The 19512-nt window shown below is 40.2% G+C and overlaps 1 protein-coding gene across 1 annotated transcript in view; it reads left to right on the forward strand.

The window, feature by feature from the left end:
• Nucleotides 1-19512, forward strand: part of LOC124163316 (tetraspanin-18-like) — a 106863-nt gene that overhangs the window by 21918 nt on the left and 65433 nt on the right. Inside the window, exons 2-3 of the mRNA XM_046540132.1 lie at nucleotides 13027-13154; nucleotides 17505-17603. Of these exons, the coding sequence (XP_046396088.1) occupies nucleotides 13089-13154; nucleotides 17505-17603 (165 nt within the window). The 5' untranslated portion in view covers nucleotides 13027-13088. The remainder of the gene's footprint in view (nucleotides 1-13026; nucleotides 13155-17504; nucleotides 17604-19512) is intronic.

Consider the following 19512-nt stretch of genomic DNA (forward strand, 5'->3'; position numbering starts at 1 on the left):
GAAGAAGGACGTCTTAAAGCTGTACAGTGTTGGTAAGTGACGTAGAAGGCGTGTCTATTGCGTTTTTTTAATTTTATCCTGGGATATTACAAAATAAGCACTCACGCGAAACTTCATGCTACATCTGTGCATTATGAAGAATACGGTCTAGCAGTGGAATTCACGAAAGAATTTTGTCTTACATTTTTGTCTTCTCGAAGAAGGACGTCTTAAAGCGGTACAGTGTTGGTAAGTGACGTAGAAGGCGTGTCTATTGGCTGAATAGAAAACCTCACTTGCGGGGTGTTTGATTGGAATACGTAAGTGGGTGGCTTGTCGGCCGCTTTAAGTCAATTTCCGCCTACCGTTACTTCTTTCTCTCTGTCGCCATTTCCTGCTCCATCACATCAGGTTACGACCTTTAAAGGTGAACTCTCGGAAGCAAATGCCTGTAAACGCCTGAGGAGTCTGTCACAACCAGTCGCAGCCTTTCGCGTTAATGACGAGTTGTGTGTGGTCTTGGAACTGGATTGATAATATCCTACACTCGAGCTTCTTGATAATTCATGAGGTTTGGCTGCACGGCTATGCTTGAAGAGTCACTGTGAAATATCTGTAGTTTTCATGCTCTGTTGGAGCAGGTATGGATCAGTGTCATGCGGCACATATTATAGCTCAAGAATTTCCTTAATGGATTTCCCTTCTGTTTGTGAGATTCCTGCACTTCATTCTCGATGGCTCGCTAGATTTAAAAAAATGTATTTTATTTCAGGTTTTTGTATCGGTCGTGTAACAGTTTAGTTACAATCCCCAGTCCTTTACATGAAATTTTCCGTGACGACTAACTTTTACGTCTATTTATTTAAATTTACTTGCGTTTTTGCCGTGCTTGTGCTTATCTTCTTTCCTACACCTTTAAATTTGAGTGTTTATTTTCATGTATTTGTGTACAGCATGTTGTATCGATGCCATAACGTATTCCGTGGGGTTCCTCTCTGGAGCCCTTTAAGATTTGAATAGAATAATAATTTCTACCGCCGTGGAATTTACTGGATATTTACCTGATGGATGCATGCGTACTAACGCGCTTCAATGACTGTAGCCAGGGACAAGAAGACTCACGGACTAGGGCCGCAGTTTTGCTTTGTGCCGCTGGTAAGTGTGTTGGGAAAAAACTCAAATTTGTAGCATTTAATATATCACTCTTTAAGCTAGCTGCGAGATAATAATTTTGCTTAATTATTTCACCCACTCATTGGCGGCATTTCTGGAAACGTGAAGTCATCCGTATTTTAACTTAGAATTAGCTTGGTCATCGGCGTATAATTTTTGATGGACATGTATCCACAAGCCCAAACATCTGTGTGGTTTCGTATTGGTTGAGCATAGGTACAACTTGAGCTCTTTCCGGAATTTAACGAGCGATTTCAATGAGCAAGTCTCCGGGTAGTACTGCGGAAGTTATGATATGATATGTGGAGGCTTACAACGATTGCCTTCCCGGAAGTCATAATCATAAGTGATTCTTTTCTTCGTTCCGGATCTTCGCCTCCTACGTTTCATTTGTTATCGCCTTTGTCGCGTGGACTTTGATATGTTTATTTCGCTGACCCCTAAAGGGGTCGTCTGCTGTGGACCCTTCGGAGCGTAACCCTATGGACCACGAGCGACTTGTCGAGACCGGTAGATGAGATAATAGGAAGTGGAGTTGCATTATTTTTTTCGTCTCGCGTGCCGAATCTACGCCCCTCTACCACATCAGTCAGGTTATTGCGGTCAGATAATTATCTATACAGTTACATTGATGCTCTACTATTTCGGGGGCTTTTCATACACCAAAGATAATTATTAAAGAATTTTTGGAATCGCTAATAGCGTCCGCAAATATATTATCCGTGGAATTTTAATAATGCACTGTAAAGCAAAAATGGTTGACACGGCAATTTCCATAGGTGCGCGGATCGGAAAATTACCAATTTCTACAATTTTATCCATTAATATAATATTAATTAGCATACCAACTTAAAACTTCTCATGAATTTTTTTAGCCAGTAGTTACAACAAATAGATATGAAGACTTTGTAACTCATTCCGCATTGATGCTTCGAAGCGGTGAAGTCCTTACATCCCTGCGGCAGCCAGTGAAATGCGATTAAAACCCTTTTCTGGACGCTTAGTAAAATTATAACTCACATGAAAATACTATTCATGCCATGTGGCAACGCATAAATAAAAGAGCTCCTCATAAAATTTGATTTGAAAATGAATGAAATTTGATTTACAATTTCACTGCAAGGAGTTACACTGCATTTCTCTGCCAAGCCCTCGCGTCTAATTTGTCTTTCCAGGGGACGGGGCGGCCAACCTCATCCCCTTCTTATATACACCCCTGGACCATTAGCCAGAAGACTATTGGAGGCTATCAAGGGAATATTTTCCTGAAGTAGGTGACAAGAGAACTCAAATAATAGCTCATCCGAAGGATCTGTTGTGCCTGAATTTTCCTCTTGCCCACCTACGTCCTCGTCTCGTCTAGAGGCCTGTTTTAAGTATACCGGGACTAGCCACGGTGATAACTTTTACGGAGTCACCCGCAATGCACAATTTGTGCGAAAAATCCACAGAGGAAATTTCATTCGCCTTGACCGGGATTCGAACCCAGATCCCTCGATTTCCGGCCGAGTGCTTTAGCCAGGTAAGCTACCGAGGCGTCATTCTCCCGTGGAAATTTGTGGACTATACCGGACAGAGGACGGAGATAGAGGCCTGGTTACGCGATGCATTAACATGCACGAGTTTATGTCTAAATGCATCAACGCGTTAATGAACACGAAAATGCACCATGCAATCACCCAAATTGTGCGAACGCATGAACGGAAAATAGAACCTGTTCTAATTTTGTTCATGCATTGGTACGTGTTCCGATGAAGGTTTTGGTACTTTCCCGGCGAATCTTGCTGATGAAGTCTTCTCGGGAAATCAGCCGGGTCAAGATGGACATTGCTGCCAATGTTTCGACGGCCTTCTCTGTCATCGTCATCATGGCGTAACTGATGACGATGGCAGAGAAGGCCGCCGAAACGTTGGCAGCAGTGTCCATCCTGACCCGGCTGATTTCCCGAGAAGACTTCATCACTACGTGTTCTGCTCCGGTCCACAAAATTCATTCACGCAAACAGACATTGACTTCTACGTGTTAATTCATCGTGGAACCAGGCCTTTAAAGACGATCATCATACATACGCCTCTCTGCGAACTCCGCCTACATCGAACCACATCGCCCCGGTTCTCGGGGTACGCTTCGCATTCCAGATTTATCGCGCCCACGAGTTTCCTGGGACCCCTTTGGATAGTTGCAAATCGATGCGAAAGCAAGAGGTGCGGCTCGGTTTCGTCAATGTTTAAAGAGAGCCGTGAATCGTATAAGTGAGTGAATATTTCATTCATATTCTAAAATTTTTCCTTCTGGCTAATAGCCGTGGAGAAGAGCGGAGGGAATGGGGTTCGTTGTGATGGGGAGAGTGTTGGCTTCCCGCCCTGAGGGACAGGGTTCAAATGCTTGTGGTGACGGAGGAATTTCATGGTGTGCCGGCCCCTGCATGAATGCTTTGAGGCGGGCACTTTAAGTACAGCACTCCCTTTGCTGGATTGAATGTTAAGCCGTGATCCCCTTGTCGCCTTTCGCTAAGGGCATGCTAATATTATTAGCTATTAATGCCGAAGACGGTACTCTCTCTATCGTTCCTTCCATACCTTTCCTTATGGCGCAAATGACATCAGCTGTGGACTGTCTCCTCCAAATACGATACCATGTCTGGGAGGAGCATTGTAGCGAAGGGATTAAAACACTTGGCTGCCATAGTCAGCTTTTTGCGGAAAGATATTGTGGAATAACATATCGAATTATAAAAAAATATGTCATATTTCCCTCTAATTTTATTTTGACGGCATACAACAGGTATTTCGATGCTGCACTATCATTATCAGGTACTTTACGTGATGGCGATTGTGTAGCGGTCGAAATACGTGCTACAAGCAGTTAAAATGAAATAAGTAGGCCATATGGTACCTACTTCATCTGATGATGATTGTGTAGCAATCGAAATACGTATTGTAAGCCGTTAAAATAAAATTAGTAGTCAACACGATATATTTGTTTATCATTCACTTGGCTGCTGATCGTTGGATTTCGGATTCAAATACCGAGTGAAGCCTCCGTACACCCTCAAACAAAAAAATGGCCTGGGGACACCGTACTCCTGGAATGGACTCCGTACCCTGAATATGTGAAATTCACTTGATTGTGGCTGAGTAGGGGGGGTGAGCTTTGCCTTCCCCTATCGCTACTAGATCCGGTGCTGAAAAGCATAATCCGCGAGCTTAATTTAATACGGTAAATTGCGCAATTCTTCAAAAACTACCATTAGCAAACAGCAATTATTACTCAGCTTTTACAGTAACTAGGCTGGGAGCCGCTAGAGACTCAGAGGGTACGTGCTAGACATTTATTTCGTGAGATAGTAAGAGTAAATATCTTTCAATTACCTCTCAGTGAAGTTGAAGCCTGTATCATCTTGTTGTTAGTGTTAACCAGACATTATGAAATCCAGCCCTTAGACTCAGGGAAATATTTATTATTTAGTTCATTCGGATCGCTCAGTTTCTGGACATCCCACCTTCGTAGTAATGAGAATATGAGGTCGTGTGAGTGGCGAACGAGGACGCTGGATCACGAGAGGCGTGATGTGTTGTCAAACTGGATATTTATTTCTTCCTCCTTCCCTACATCTCTTCTGTTTCCGGACGACCTTCCCTCGGGCACTTCTGATGTGCTTCCCACTTGAAGGAGTTGACGGCATCCCTCTAGAGAGAATGCATGAACAAGAATGATTATCGTACTGTGCCCAGGATTAAAATGACGCAATCTGAGATCATGTGATCAGATCGATAGGCTGATTCGGACGATGGCTTGTGTTTTCATGTTCTTTTTATCGATTTTTTACCACGCTCTTCATAATCTCTACTTCAAGTAATAATTTTGTGATGTAATTACGAGTGCGTGCTTTAAATCAAAGCCAGTCAAGCCAAAAAACTTCGCTTAGTTTTCGAAATCGAAGTTAAATTTTTTGTAAGGGATTCCGTTACATTTTTTGTGATAATGCCTTCAATCACTGAATACGTGGTGGCATTATAAGGCATTTTTTATAGGTGAACTTGTGAAATCAAAGTCCTAGACTGAAACATTTTAGTCAGGGATGGGGATAATTCCTTGAATAACTGTGGAATAATATTTTTCCTAATGCGTTGGAAGGAATTACGGACGGAGTGGATTATCCGAAGATAGGATTTCAATTTTAAAAGTGACATTTTAAAAGTTCGAAAAGATAACTTTGTAGCTTTTTGAACATAATGAGGTTATAAACATTCCATTGAAGATCAGTTGCCAGAAAAGACTAATAATGCGAAGTGAAAAAACCATCGCTATGTTAAATAAAAACTTTTGGGCTATGTCGCCGCGTCAATTATTCCCTTAACAAAGGGAATCTTGAGAATGCGACCAGCATCGGTAGGGGAACGCTGGGGCCACCAAAAAATTGACGCTGTGACATATCCCAAAAGTTTTTACGAGGAAAACCATTTCTGTTTGATAGCCTATTTTCACTTTCTCCCATACTGCGTCATGCTGCCTTTATCCCAGTCTTAAACTCATAGGAATTATAGTGGAACGTGTAAAAATAACCTAAATATAAGTAACCCATTATTTCCCCTTACACCTGTTGCTCTCCGTTTCTAAGGGTGCTGTTTACAATGCGCACTCATGTGCTTCCCTTTGCGATTTCGTGGGACATTTTTTCGGCCCGCTCCCGACCACGCCAAGGCTTATTTCGATGTGACCTCCGGCTGACTCGAAGGTCAAGGGCTGCAATCTTATCTTGATGGACCACGTCACGTTTCTCTCTCCCGCATCGTTCTCATTTTGTTCGCTTCGCGTTTAATTTGCGGTTTATAGTGTGTTGCCATCCTATCTTAGTGTCCTGAGCGCAAAGGTGTACTGAAATGTCCGGCTGCTTTAAAGTTCATATTCTCTCTCACTGTAAGTAGTAGCGAAGCGCTCAATGTGTCTACGCATTTGTTGAGAACGATTTTATGGCAACAGACGATCTTGAGATAGACCTTCTATAAAAGAAGTATAGATACACATTATTGTAGGAACGCACCTTTGAATAGAATATGTATCTTATGCAATGGTCTTTCAAGTGAATTAAATATAAATTGATCTAAATAAATGTTTCGCAGGCAGATGTCGTCGATGTTAGCGCCAGTATTAACTTGTAAAAAGTTTTGCATGTGGTATTTAGCTGGCCTTGACTGTTTTGATAATTATTTGATTGTGCTGTTAGTGTATTAGTTACTTGTGTGTGGTGATTGTAATTATGATTAATTAATAAAAATAGTTTACCCTATTATTGTGTTTTCATGTTGGGTGAACTTAAAATAATAATATAAGAAATAAATAAGTAATAATTGGTGGGCTCTTTTTTACGATGTTAGTTGCCAACTTTGAAATGTTTTTTTATGACTTCCATGTATTTAATTGCCTCTATCTATTCGCTGTTGTGTGTTTTGGGGTGGGCGTCGTCCCTAATTTCACGGAGCTGGCGGCGTAAGGACAGAGGGCAAATGTCGTATATATGCTTCATGCTACTCTGTAAGTCGTTACTCCGCTACATTTTGGCGATGTGATGATCATTCTACCTGCCATGTGGTCACTTGGTTCGAGAGTCCTTTACTGAGAATATTTCACTGTTATTGTTACAGTCAACATGAAATTTAAGTCATGTTAGCTGATTTTCAATTTACCTATATCTTAAGTCACGATATTGTAAAATTTCTATACAAGCATTTTTTTAGTATTTTTAATATATAATAGCAAAATATATTTAATAGTTGGTCATTTAATCTATCGATAGTTTTGCCTCGTTCTCGAGCAATTGGTAGTATACTCATATAGTTATATTTTAACCCTATTGCTACGTTTATGGGTGTTTAAAGGGGAGAAAGAGCGAGGAGAAACTATAAATTATTAGATAAATGTAAAAAAATGCATTTGTGAGATGCCAGTATATTTTATTAACAAAATGGTAGGTTAGATGGGAATGGGATGTAAAAAAAGAATTTTCGGCCGTTTGTGAGATGGAGTATTTTATAAAAGTTAATTTGCAATTTTTTAATCACAAATAAAATGAATTTATATTTAATGAAAAAGAAACAGTCTGGTTGATATTTGCGATTCTCAATTTTTTAAAATTAACGCCCAACTATCACTCTACGGCAATTAGGACGAGCATTGTAAGGAATTACTACATGATTCAAGGCAAATGACAAAATTTTAAAAAAGTGAATATAAGTAGGTACGCATATATTGCTCATTTTCATTTCGAATGAAAATTTTATGTTTTTATTTTGTGGTGAATATATACCCACGTAGAAATTTTATCAAAATCGTAGACCTTAGTGCTTACTCGTTTGTTTAATGGATATACCTGTATGCAATGACCCATACTGTAGTTGCCTTCCAGATATCACCCAAAGCCACTCGGAGAATATTATCTTGGAACCTCGTTATGTTTTTTAGGTCCGACGGATACGATAAAATATGGGAGATATTTTGCGTAACGGATAGCAGTCGGAAATCGTAATTCCCGCAATAATTAAACGAATTTAATAATTTTAAGGACCCAGTAGTCCATATCTTCTACGCGCGCCCCCACTAATTTTTTTCATACAATCCGATTTTTTAAATTGCTGGATTTTGTCATATCTGATGCCTCACGCGACTTGCGCGGCTGCATTTAGATTTAGATTAAGATATAAAAAAACAGAACTTGTTACAGGGTTCAATTTCTGGATTATTATCCTGAGGGGTTCGTTAAGGTTAAGTGGTCAATTTCCTCATGTTGGTTCTTGCTGAAATAGGAGACTAGCAGAAACATGTATGCATCAAAATATTATTATCGGCAGAGGAATAGATTAACTGCAATATCGTGGTGGCTTTGTCATCGCAAGACCAGGACAGTGCAGGTGCTGTTAATGTATGGAAAAACATTATTATTCATACTTCATGTGCTATCTTTAGAGTTATGAATGCAGATTGATCATTATGGTTTCTAAAATTATAAAAAAGAAATTTCATCATCATCGTCGTCGGTTAACATCTTTGGATTAGTTAGTCGGTTTGTTTGATAATTTTGATAAGTGTGGTTTAATTGTTTATCTCTTTCGCATTACTCATCACCTGTTCCACTTATATCAGGACCTGTTCCACTCGTCTAAGGACCCTCATCGCCGCTCGTGCGAGGAAAAGTTAAGGAAATGGGTTCTCGAGAAAACTTTTTCGAATGAATAATCTTCTCTGGTGATTCCTTGAAGTCTGCCTGCTTACTGGGAGTCACTTGTCAAGGACTATCAAATTAGGATAACTTCTATTGCATGATTATAGGGTGGTTGTCATCATCAAATCTATAAATACGTAAATAAACCCATGGGCGTACCCAGCGAGGGGCAGGAGGGGGCAGCTGCCCCCTAGAAGCAAAAATCGCGAATGTCTTCAAGGAAAATTATATTTTTTCAAGCAAATGGTTTTAAAAACTAATAAAGAGCTGTTACAATTTCCTTAGAATGTTGATTTCAATCACCTTTTCCATGCTTAAATAGTACCTACAACTTGAACAACCATGGCTTGCCCCGCCCCCCCTAGTTTTCATCCTGGGTACGCCCTTATAAACCTTTCACAATGCATCATTCCGTGGGTTACTTCTGCGCTATCATGCGTGAACGTATTGAGAGGTCCTTTTCGAAAGTTTAACGTAATGCCATTGTGTGCCGCTACCTGGATCGGTTGGAATAATTGAGTGTGGAGATAGAAAAGTAATTTTTATTATGTTTATTGCCAAAGATTTCCACCGAATTGTGCCGGAAACTGTTCCTTTTACCCTTTTCGAAAGGACCTAACGTATGGAAGCATACGGGGCGCTTCCCGTCGCTCATCTGTCTGTCTGCTTCTCCCTCGGATGCGCTAATGTCGCCGTGAACACGTCATGCCCTTTCGGATGGGTCCAATGGGTGGAATAGGAGGGAGGGGGGAGAATTATCGTGGAGGGGACGCCCCCATCCCATCCCTCTCGGGTTGTAACCCCTCTGATTGACCCCATGGTGCCAGGAGTCGCCGTATTTAAAAGAGCAATTGTGAGAGGGGAGCGGAAGCCCTCCATATGGGCGCGTCAGAGAGAGGATGCCAGCCGCAGTGGTGGTGCTGGATCCAGAAGAGGGAATGCACAGCAGATATATGTATATGTATGTGTGGGAACTCGTCGTGATATGTTGGGCGACGAAGGTGATGTCGATAGGCTTACGTGGCGCTGAAGCACTGAACTATGGACAATGTTTAAAATCCGAAGATTCTTGCGTGATGGAGTGAAATTTCACAATGTTGAAATAATTGAGAGACAAGGGTGAACACTTAGAAATGATGCAGCACCTAACATTGAAACCTATGTCGTAATGAATTTTGTAATCGTCGAAAATTGCAAGTTTGTATTTCAATATGAACAATAAAATGTTCAACCGGTCTTTGTATGAAGGCTACTTTACAAGGTTAAAAGATTACTACATCACCTAGGGGATGATGTAGTAACATTGAAATCTTAAGTCTTAATAATTTTGTAATCGTGGAAAATGGAAAGTTTGTATTTCAGTATGAACAATTTGATGCTCGGCCGGTCTTTTCACTGACGCATAACTTTAATATTAATGGCTTCCGGGGTAACCTGCGTCAATACGTCAAAATGGCCTACGTTTCCTCTCCCATTCGTGTGGAATTATGCTGGATCTTTCTAAGTTAATTGCGAAGAAAAAAATTTTGCCTTGCAAAAATCTTGCATTCCTAAATGTTTGGATGTAGAAGGAGAACAAGAAAGAATGAAGAGGCCAATAAAGAACGGATCACTCCCTTCCTCCATACTTCTCGTATTTTTATATTCGTCTGTACATGTAGTAATTAGCAAACTTTTAGTCTATGTACGTAGCATGGGCGTGGAAAAATTATGTAGGATGTGGCAAGTGCTGTAAGGACAGGATATGCAAAATAAAATGCGTCTGACGCGTAAGTTGAGTGTCCCCTCACGCATATGCTGTTCTGTCGAATTTCGTTGGATCTTTCAAAATTTTGTTTGTGTATAAAAAAAAGTAAATCTTCTTCCAGTATTAGTAGAAAGTGAGGCTTCTGTATATCATCAGTTTCGTCCGATGGCAGCGGGTTTATTTCAGGGCCCGCCCGCTACCGAAACAAGGAAGCAAGGAGCGATCAACGTGAAGTAAACACTTAAGCCCCTCGAGTTCCATCCTTGCAAGGAGATATAATAATAGAAGACTCCACTTTTAGCGGTAGTTCGGCGGCTTAAAGCTTGTGCCTCATCCATATTTTGGATGGCGTCGTTGGTGGTTTACCATGGCCTGAGAGAGACTCCTTCCTCCTGTTTCTCAGGATATTATGGACAATGCATTTGTGTGCACCGTAATGGAGGAAATATTCGGAAAACATCCTTGGTGACTCCACCCTTCGGTTATCGACGAATTTTGATTTATAAATTCTCTTTAATTGTACGTTAATATATGACAAGATTGTGGCTTACGAAATACTGAGGAAGAATGCGCGGTCAAACACAAGGCAAATATGGAAAAGGACAGAAATAGTTTTGAATTTTAATTGGGGTAGAATACTATCAATTTTTAAATTGTATTTAAAGTATATTTATTTTTAAACCATCATTTAACCTCGTACAATCACCATGGAATTCTTTTTTCGTTGAGAACCCTTCCAGATACTCACGTCCCCTGAGGTTTCTCCGGCGCTAAATCTTCCTACGTACTGGGTTTTCTACGGAACGTACGGAATTCACTGCTACGTATTGGGACTATTCGCTCTTTGAAGAGTTCTAGGAAACAAAAGCTCATAGGAGAGAAAGTCTTATGCCAGTGCAATTTGTTCAGGGCTGAAAGAAAGTGCTTATTTTTAAAGAAAGAGTTCCATTGTTATAGGAAATATCTGCAGAAAAGTTGAGGATTTTTTTGTCTGAGCGGTTCTTACTTCTACTTCGGCATTCAATCCTTGGATTGGTCTGTAGTAGTTTTACACTAGGCTCTCTTTTCTGTTTTTCTTTTGAAATTTTTTTCTTGCTGGTATAAGTTATTATTATTTAAGTAGGTATTCTACCGGTTTATTTAGCATTAAAGGGAGAATTTGCTAATCCTTCTACCAAATTGAACTTCCTTATTTGACTAACAGTTACGTCTCTTCGATTTTATTTTAACTATGAATGCTATTCTCATCCTTCGACTTCCCCGAATAGCTAATATTCTTCCCATCAACATCTTTTTAAATATTCCCTCTCCGCTCATTTCTGGCGTTATCCCAATCCTTTGCCTCCTCCCTCCGTTTCTCATGCATTAGTCTCCCCACCCACCATATCCAGCACTTTGTCGTCCCTCCTCCACAGCCCCATCTCGAACGCCTCCATTATTTTGTCAGCCTCTTTCCTAAGTGTCCATGTTTCCATACCTTGTAGTGCTACAATCCAGATCAGACACTTTATTAGCCTCTTCTATTGAAGTATTATGTGTCGACCCTCTCATCAGTACTTTCCCGTTCTTGAACGACTTCGTTGTTAACGTAATGGTACAAATAGTGAACTTTGGAGATGCTACTTAAATAATATTGCGTCGCCTCACATAGGGGATCTACTGTTCGACTTCTTATTTACGTCCAATTCAATCTTTACAATGTAATTTAACAATAAATTCTTTATCAGTACTTCGTATTCCACAATCCTGTCATACATTAACGTATAGGTCAAGCGAATATATAAATAAATGCATCGATAACCGAAGGGCGGGATAGTTTCTGAACATTCTAATAAAAAGTGGGCTTTGGAGATTATTAGATATTAGTACCTAACCTCGGCGAAATTTTATTCGTTGTGTGGGTGTTATTGTGTGAGGGATTTGAATCAAACATGCAGTCAGTGATTTTTATTTCAGGAGATCGTTGTGAGTGAAATGGACAGCTGTTTTGCGACAAGGTGTGGCGAGGATTTTAACTGGCTAATGGGAGGAGGTGCTTAGGATAATGAACGAAGGCAAGGAAGTGGGTTGAGGGGATGAATTTAAGAGGGGTTCAGCCTCCGATATTAATTAAGGCGCAGAAGGGAGGCCAACGACATCCCAAGACGTGCTTCCTGGAAGATGGTGTCTTATCCTTATCAGATGTTTGGCTTTATGAGGCTCTGTGATTACGACGAGGGGTTGGATCATCTTATGAAGACCGCTAAGATCAACTTAGAATGTGCTCCACTGTTGACTACTGCGTCTTGCCCATCATTGTATTTATTTTACAGCCGTGATGAATATAGCCTTGAGGATTATCTGTTTTACTACCACATACATACTACCCCGCAGGCCGCCTCAATAGGCGTATGTGTGGGGGGTGTAAGGACAGACACCAGTCGTTAACAAAATAGAACGGAAAGAATTCGAGTTCCACCTAGTTGTTAGTGAAGTCCTTTATTTTTCGAGGTATAAACGAAGTCCTATAACAATCCGATCAGCAAAGTATCTCTCTTAATTCATCGTTCCTGTCGGACCTAGGAATTAATGAGGTTCTAAGATGGTGTTATCAATATCGCTCTGAAAGATATCCGTTCTTAATTTCCCCAACCATCATTGGCTGAGTTTATTTGATTTGTTATATAAAAAAGCACTGGCAGTTCAGCTACTGCTACTACGCGGAATCCTGCGTGAAAAATTGATTATCTATTATATCTGGTGGGAGGTATTTGATGAGGACGCCGCTGTATCTAAACTAGCGATACTTTAAATAAATAGGTGGAGTAAAACAAAGTTTTTTTTTCATTTTATTATTAAAACAAACTTCCAAAAAGTTGAGCCTGAGACGGTAGATATACTCATTTCTTTTCTTTGTTTTTTTTTAAGGTGGGGCTATTAGGGAGCTTGGCTGGGAGTCGAACCGGTGGTCCCCTATGTGAGGCGGCGCAATGCCGCTCGACTGCGGGGCCTGGCTGGCCAAGTACATCTTGTGCCTCTTCAACTTCATCTTCTTCGTGAGTATAAACCGTACACCTTCAACATAAGCCCTTGCTTGTTTTCCTGTCGTTCTCATGTTCGGAGATTTGACGTGAAATGCGAGGACGCTTTTTAATAATTACATTTTTTCAAAGTTGCAATATGTTTTAAACCATTGCATGATTAAAAAACTTTCGGGTTTACGTTTTTTAATGTAATGAAGACGATTTGGTAAATTCTAGTAAACCGGTATTTACTAGCTTAGCTTTACGGAGTCACCCGTTTAAATTTCCACACAGAGGATCAGGTAGCCTCGCTATTTTAACTGGCTAAAGCTCTCGGTCCGAAATCGATTGGTCCGGAATCGAATCCCGGTCAAGATGAATGACTTTTCCTTTTCAGAATTTCGCACATGTTGCAATTTGGCAAATTTTGTCGGCATTGGTTTTTTTCTATGGCGAAGTTTTCCATCTCTCCGGTCTAATTCGGGTGGAATGACCTGGGGCTATTCATTTTTCAAAACCAGCATGATATGAAAAAAGGAAGAATTGGTGACCAAGCGCGTTTGACAATAGGGTAATAATCACTTATTAATATTGCCCATGGTCGGAAAGTTTCCTTCGTTTGATAGGGTATTAATAATCCAATATTAATAATTAAGCCAAGCGCTATCTGCTAGCAGGGTTCTCTGCTACCTGCTAGCAGCCTGCGTCGTGGCGGCGCTCATAGCCTCTTACTAAGGTGGCCTCACATGGCAGCAGCCGGAACCAGAATGACGTCACACGGGCTTTTCCCAGCATTCATACTTAGACGTCGCGTTTTAGCGCGCTTGAAATTTTTCACTTTTAATTTAATCGCGAAAAATAGATATCGTCATTTAAAAAACTAAAAGCGTGAAATGCGTACTCCAGAAGTATTAATCTTTAGATTTAGGCAATTAAAAAAATAGGAAACCACCCTATTGCTGTCCTGAAAGCTAGGTGGCGCTCTGAACTACATCGGCGACTGCTTCGACCTGTTCTTGGTCATGCAGGGGGAGGGATGGAGGGGGAGACGAAGGTTGTTGGGCAATTAAAGACATTGTGGCGATGGAGGAGGTACCGATCCGACTCGTATGACCTTACAAGGTGATTCGGTGCACTCCCGGCAAGGAAGTCGCCGCGAGGCGAAGTGCAGGTGCTGTCCTACTCATTCAATCGACGACCCTCGTCTCGTACGGTGAACTCCTCTTGCGCGGCCATTGGACGAAGTGAATGAAAAAGTTGTGCGATGGCGTAAGCGTCTGGCCCATCGGGTAAATTCCCGCGAAACAGTGCACAAGGTGGCTGTGCAATGAGCAAAAGCCGAAATCAACAATGAAACCAAGAATATTGCAATCAATGGGATTGCATAGAAGAGGGTCACATTCCGTCGCAAAGAAGCTTAATTTATATTACAGTTTGCGGGAATTATAATATTTTTCCAAGAATATCCGTTTCGCGGCGATGGGGTGTGAGGGAAAGCTTAGTGAGAGCGATTCATTTATTCTCGAAATCTCTTGGAATGAATTTAATATTTCCAATCGTGAGAAATAGCATTGGAAAGCTGCGATTCGATGGGTCAAAGCACGAATAATATATATTTTGTTTAACAGCCCTTTTAAAAGCTTTTCTTTCCGGAAATTTCGGATAGATCTGGTCGTCATCGACGCGAGTACCTTACCGCAGCCTAACCTTTTGAAAATCATGCTGAGACGCTGTAAGCGGTCGAGGTCAATTAAAATGCATGAAAAGGAACAAGCTTATGTCTTAAATCGCTTGCTTTTTAAGAAAATTGATACGCTAACAATTTCATTTATTCTTATGACGTCACCAACTCGCGAAAGGCTGGCGGTCGCCACCGCAGTTTTTATGCTTATCTTATGGGAGAATGACTTAATGCGATGATTTTATTAGAGGTAATTCATCTTTCCCTTCCACTTACTAAATTCTTATACTGAATTGCGATTTTGGGTTTTAAGGCGTGGTCACACGGTACGATAACATGTACAAGTTAATGTACGTTTTCTTGAATGATTTTAGTGGACCGGAACGGAACATGTACGAATGCATGAATCATAATTTCATGAACGGAATATAGAACAGGTTCTATATTCCGTTCATGAATTCGCACAAGTTGGGTGGTTACTCAGTACTTTTTCGTGTTCATTCTCGCTTTCATACAGTTAGACATTAACCCGTACGTTTTAATGTATCGTGTAACAAGGCCTTTAGTGTACCTACTAATTGTAAGCGAGTGTCTTGGAGAGTTTTTGTGGGCCTTTGATCCCCAAGGCGACGCCCTCCCCCTAACCTTCGCCACCTGAGATGCCTGTGCTCCTAAACGTGGTGTGGGGCAACCCCTCTCGTCGCTTGACAGATGACTATGAGAGGCCCCGAATCTTATCCTCCCTGCATTGTGGATACTCACGCCATCAGAAATTGATCGGAAGACGGTGCGAAAATGTGCGCTCGAGGGATATTTTGAAATGTTAAAGGGAAGCTTTCCCATGGCCTCGATGAACAAGAGATGAAAGAGAAATACTTTCAGTCCGTTTAAATCTTGATGGCCCCTGAATGCGTTGAAGTACGGCGAGTGGAAGGTAAAGCGTTAGTGGTGGGTTAACTTCGGAGGGGAGACGAAGCGCTTCGGGCGTAGTCAAGCATAGACCTTGAATGGAGTCAAATCGCTCATATAATCAAATGATTAACCGTAGTCTACGTTGTATACACGTAGGTTACGGATTAACTGACTGGTAGCTGGGAAAGTTTTTAAAAATTCTCCTTCAGGCAACATAACTGCTGAGATATGATTTGATGCTTTCCCGGCGAATGATGTGGATAAACTCTTCTCGGAATTCCTACCGGGTTAATTTTTCACAATGGCCATCGCTTTAAGCCCCGATTCGGAGCTTGAAACTTTGACCATCGTGGAAAAATTAACCCGATGGGAATCCCGAGAAGAGTTTTCCCACAAATAACTGCTTTAACTATTAAAAGCCTAAAGGTGATAGCAGCCAGGATACTCAATAAAAAATAGCTGGATGATGATACGAATTAGGATCGTAAGGATTTTTTTTGCATGCGAGATACTGATAAAGTTTGACGTTGAATTACTCAATATACCCAGAAAAGTTCGTGTTAATGGCATAAGTAATGAAGGCGTAATGCCCGGTGAATAAATCACTAAGTACGACCGTTGGAGGGCGCGTGAAGACATGTTAGGCACATACTATGAGCGCGAGGCCAGTTAAGCATAAAAATCACCAAGTTAATAAAACCAATATATTTCTGTGAGCAATTTATGTTGTAAATTTAAAAAATCAACCTTTATGTTTAGAATAAATAGTCATCCAATTGCCAAATATGCAAAAATGGACAAGTCATCATGCTGGATCAAATATTTCAGTGTACCCCTGGGTATCACAGGAATTCGATTAAATTTGGCTTTTTTGAGTACCTGCTTGTGTGGAAAGGCTATTTCAACCCTCTTTTGCAATCAAGACTCAGTACCGGAACAAACTTGATATTTCTAGTGACTTGCATTGTGTCCTTTCGAAAGCACAACCAAGGACAGGTTTAATAGGAAAGAGAAATGATAACCCCACCCATCTCACTAGCTTGTGTTCTCTTTGTATATGTTTTTCTCTGAGCAGTATTTCCTCAAAACTAATGATGTTATAATTTGTGATAGTAAAATTCCATCTTTTGTTTTCAATGTAATACTCGTTTTTTCACATGCCCACGAAATATGCAGTGAATGGGGGCGTGGAAGATTTTTTTGGAAAGGTGGAAAATTTTCGCGAGAGGGAGTGTAGTAGAAAAATTTTAAAATGCATGACTCGGCTGATGCACGAGTCCTTAAGCATGATGATCATGTGCAGGGCCGTAATTAAAGGAAAAGATGCCGTATGATTTTACACTTATGAGGCCCTTTCACGACTCATTTTTAATTATAAAATTCGAGGAATCAAGCGAGATGGAGTGGAATTGATTCATAATGAAACACTGACTTAAAATATTTTTGTGGAAAATTGCAAGTTAGTGTTTCATTATCATTTTTAATTTTGTAAGTTACATGAGAGATGTGTGTAATTAATGTGAGAGATATGTTAAATGAAAAATATTATGATCGGTACTTACTTTTATAGAAAAATGTGGCTCAGTGTTTTTAGCTCACTGTTTTTAGAATAGCGTGCAATTTTAATTTTTCTAACGAATTGAGTGCTGGCCTTTCTTGATCTTGAGGCTCTAGGGTGAAGCCTTGTTAGCCTACGGGAAATTCCGGCCCTGCTCATGTGAGAATATATTATTTCATGTCATTTCCTGTGTGTGTACATGGACTTAAAATGTGATGGTATTGTTTTTCAGCTGGCTGGCACTGCCGTGCTGAGCATCGGAATATGGCTGGCGGCGGACAAGAACTCGTTCATCGCGCTCATGCAAAACACGCAGAATCCCACACTGCAGGTGAGTGAGCTAACTCCATCCCACAAGTTACGTCGTACAATGGGCTAAAATTGAATAAAGAGCATGCCGAAAATCTCTCTAGATGTAAATATTTGTAAATTAAAGCAGGTGTTTGCGTAATATCTATTTCTATCTCATTGATGCAAGGAAATATCTAATATCTATTTCATTGATGCAAGGAAACTTAGGTTGATATAGGCTTAAAATCGGATCAGAGGGCAATAACAGGTAAAAATAGCGGAAATTGGCTCAAGAATATCAATGGAAAGTTAGAAATGCTTTTATTGATAATACGTAACATATTATAGCATATAATTAACTGGTAATTATTTAGATAAAGATTTAACGTTGCTAACGGGCTTTTAATCATGAAATATTTGCTATTGCAGCATTTAATTTAAGTACCAAACAAAGTGACAGTTTTAAGCATTTTTTGTCCTATTTAAATATGGTGTCGCAACTCCATAGTTACTGAGTTAGTTTTAAGTATACCGGGATTAGCTAAGGTGATAACTTTTAATGCACAAATTGTGAGAAAAATCCACAGAGAAAAAAATCATTCGCCTTGACGAGGATACGAACCCCGATCCTGGTCAAGGCGAATGATTTTTTCTCTTTGAATTTTTCGCACAAGTTACTGAGCTACTATGTACCTATTATTGATAGTCGCTCAAAGCTCTCATTTCCGTGCCGTGATTGACGCATTTATTGAACGAAACTCGATCATTGCGGTGAATTCATTCATCTTCAATTCCTCACCTCTGTTTCAAGCCTCCATTGTTGTAGCCATTGGGCTCGGTAACTGGGAAAAATTACACCTCTCTCCCCATCCAAGGAATGCTGCATAACGGTCATGACATCTCTTAAGTTTCCGTCAAATCATCATAATCATCCGCCCAAATAATGATAAAGAAATGATGTTTATTGCAATAAATTAAATTCCTAAAATAAGTTATGAAATTATATATTTTGATCTGAAAATAAATCTGTTGTCGTAAAAAATACGCCTTTGAAAGTTGAAATGTCTACAATTATTCGGAGTTCGTTGTAAAAATAAGCCACCATTCTCTTTGTGTAGGGATAACATAAAATGAACTAACCATATCTCAAGCACAATCAGCACAAGTTACAGATTCCTTCCATCATTGCACATTAAGATCTTCAGCGTTTTCATGGCAACTGAAAACGCATCCAACAAAATGTTTGCTTTGCCATATCTCAGTAACTGAGGGGTTGCAACCAGTGGTGTCATGGTGACTGAATGCGCCGGAACGCCGTTCCGGCACTGGTTAAAAAAATACATGATGAGCAAATAACACTTTTATCATTTTTTTGCCACAAAATTTCTAACATAGGTACATTCGTAACCAAAACGATAAAAAATTGTGATAAATGAAAATAATAACTTTTAATAAAAGGACACACGAATATTCCACTTCTAAAAAAAGTCGAGGAAAATGCGTTCCAGCTCTGCTAATTTTGCCATGACGTCAGTGGTGGCAAACCTATTTTCTCGGACGAAAAATTCGTAAAATTGCCTTCGCTACCACTTCCTAAAGTATTGCATATTCCTTCTGAAACACCCTGTATAAAGGCCTGTTCACACGATAAATTAACACGTACGAGTTAATGTCTGTTTGCGTGAATGATTTTTGTGGACCGGAACGAAACATGTACCAATGCAATAAACCAAAGGTTCTATTTTCCGTTCATGCATTCGCACAAGTTGGGTAGTTACAGGGTACATTTTCGTGTTCATTCTCGCGTTCATGCATTTAGACATTAACTCGTACGGATTAATGTCCGTGTAAACAGGCCTTATATTTACTGCTTTGTAACTTGAAAATTGTCACGGAGGACGTGGCCCTCGGGTCTCTTCATTCAGTTGCGTTGTATGGAACAAATTTTA

Source organism: Ischnura elegans, chromosome 8 (genome assembly GCF_921293095.1).
Source record: "Ischnura elegans chromosome 8, ioIscEleg1.1, whole genome shotgun sequence".
NCBI lineage: Eukaryota > Metazoa > Arthropoda > Insecta > Odonata > Coenagrionidae > Ischnura > Ischnura elegans.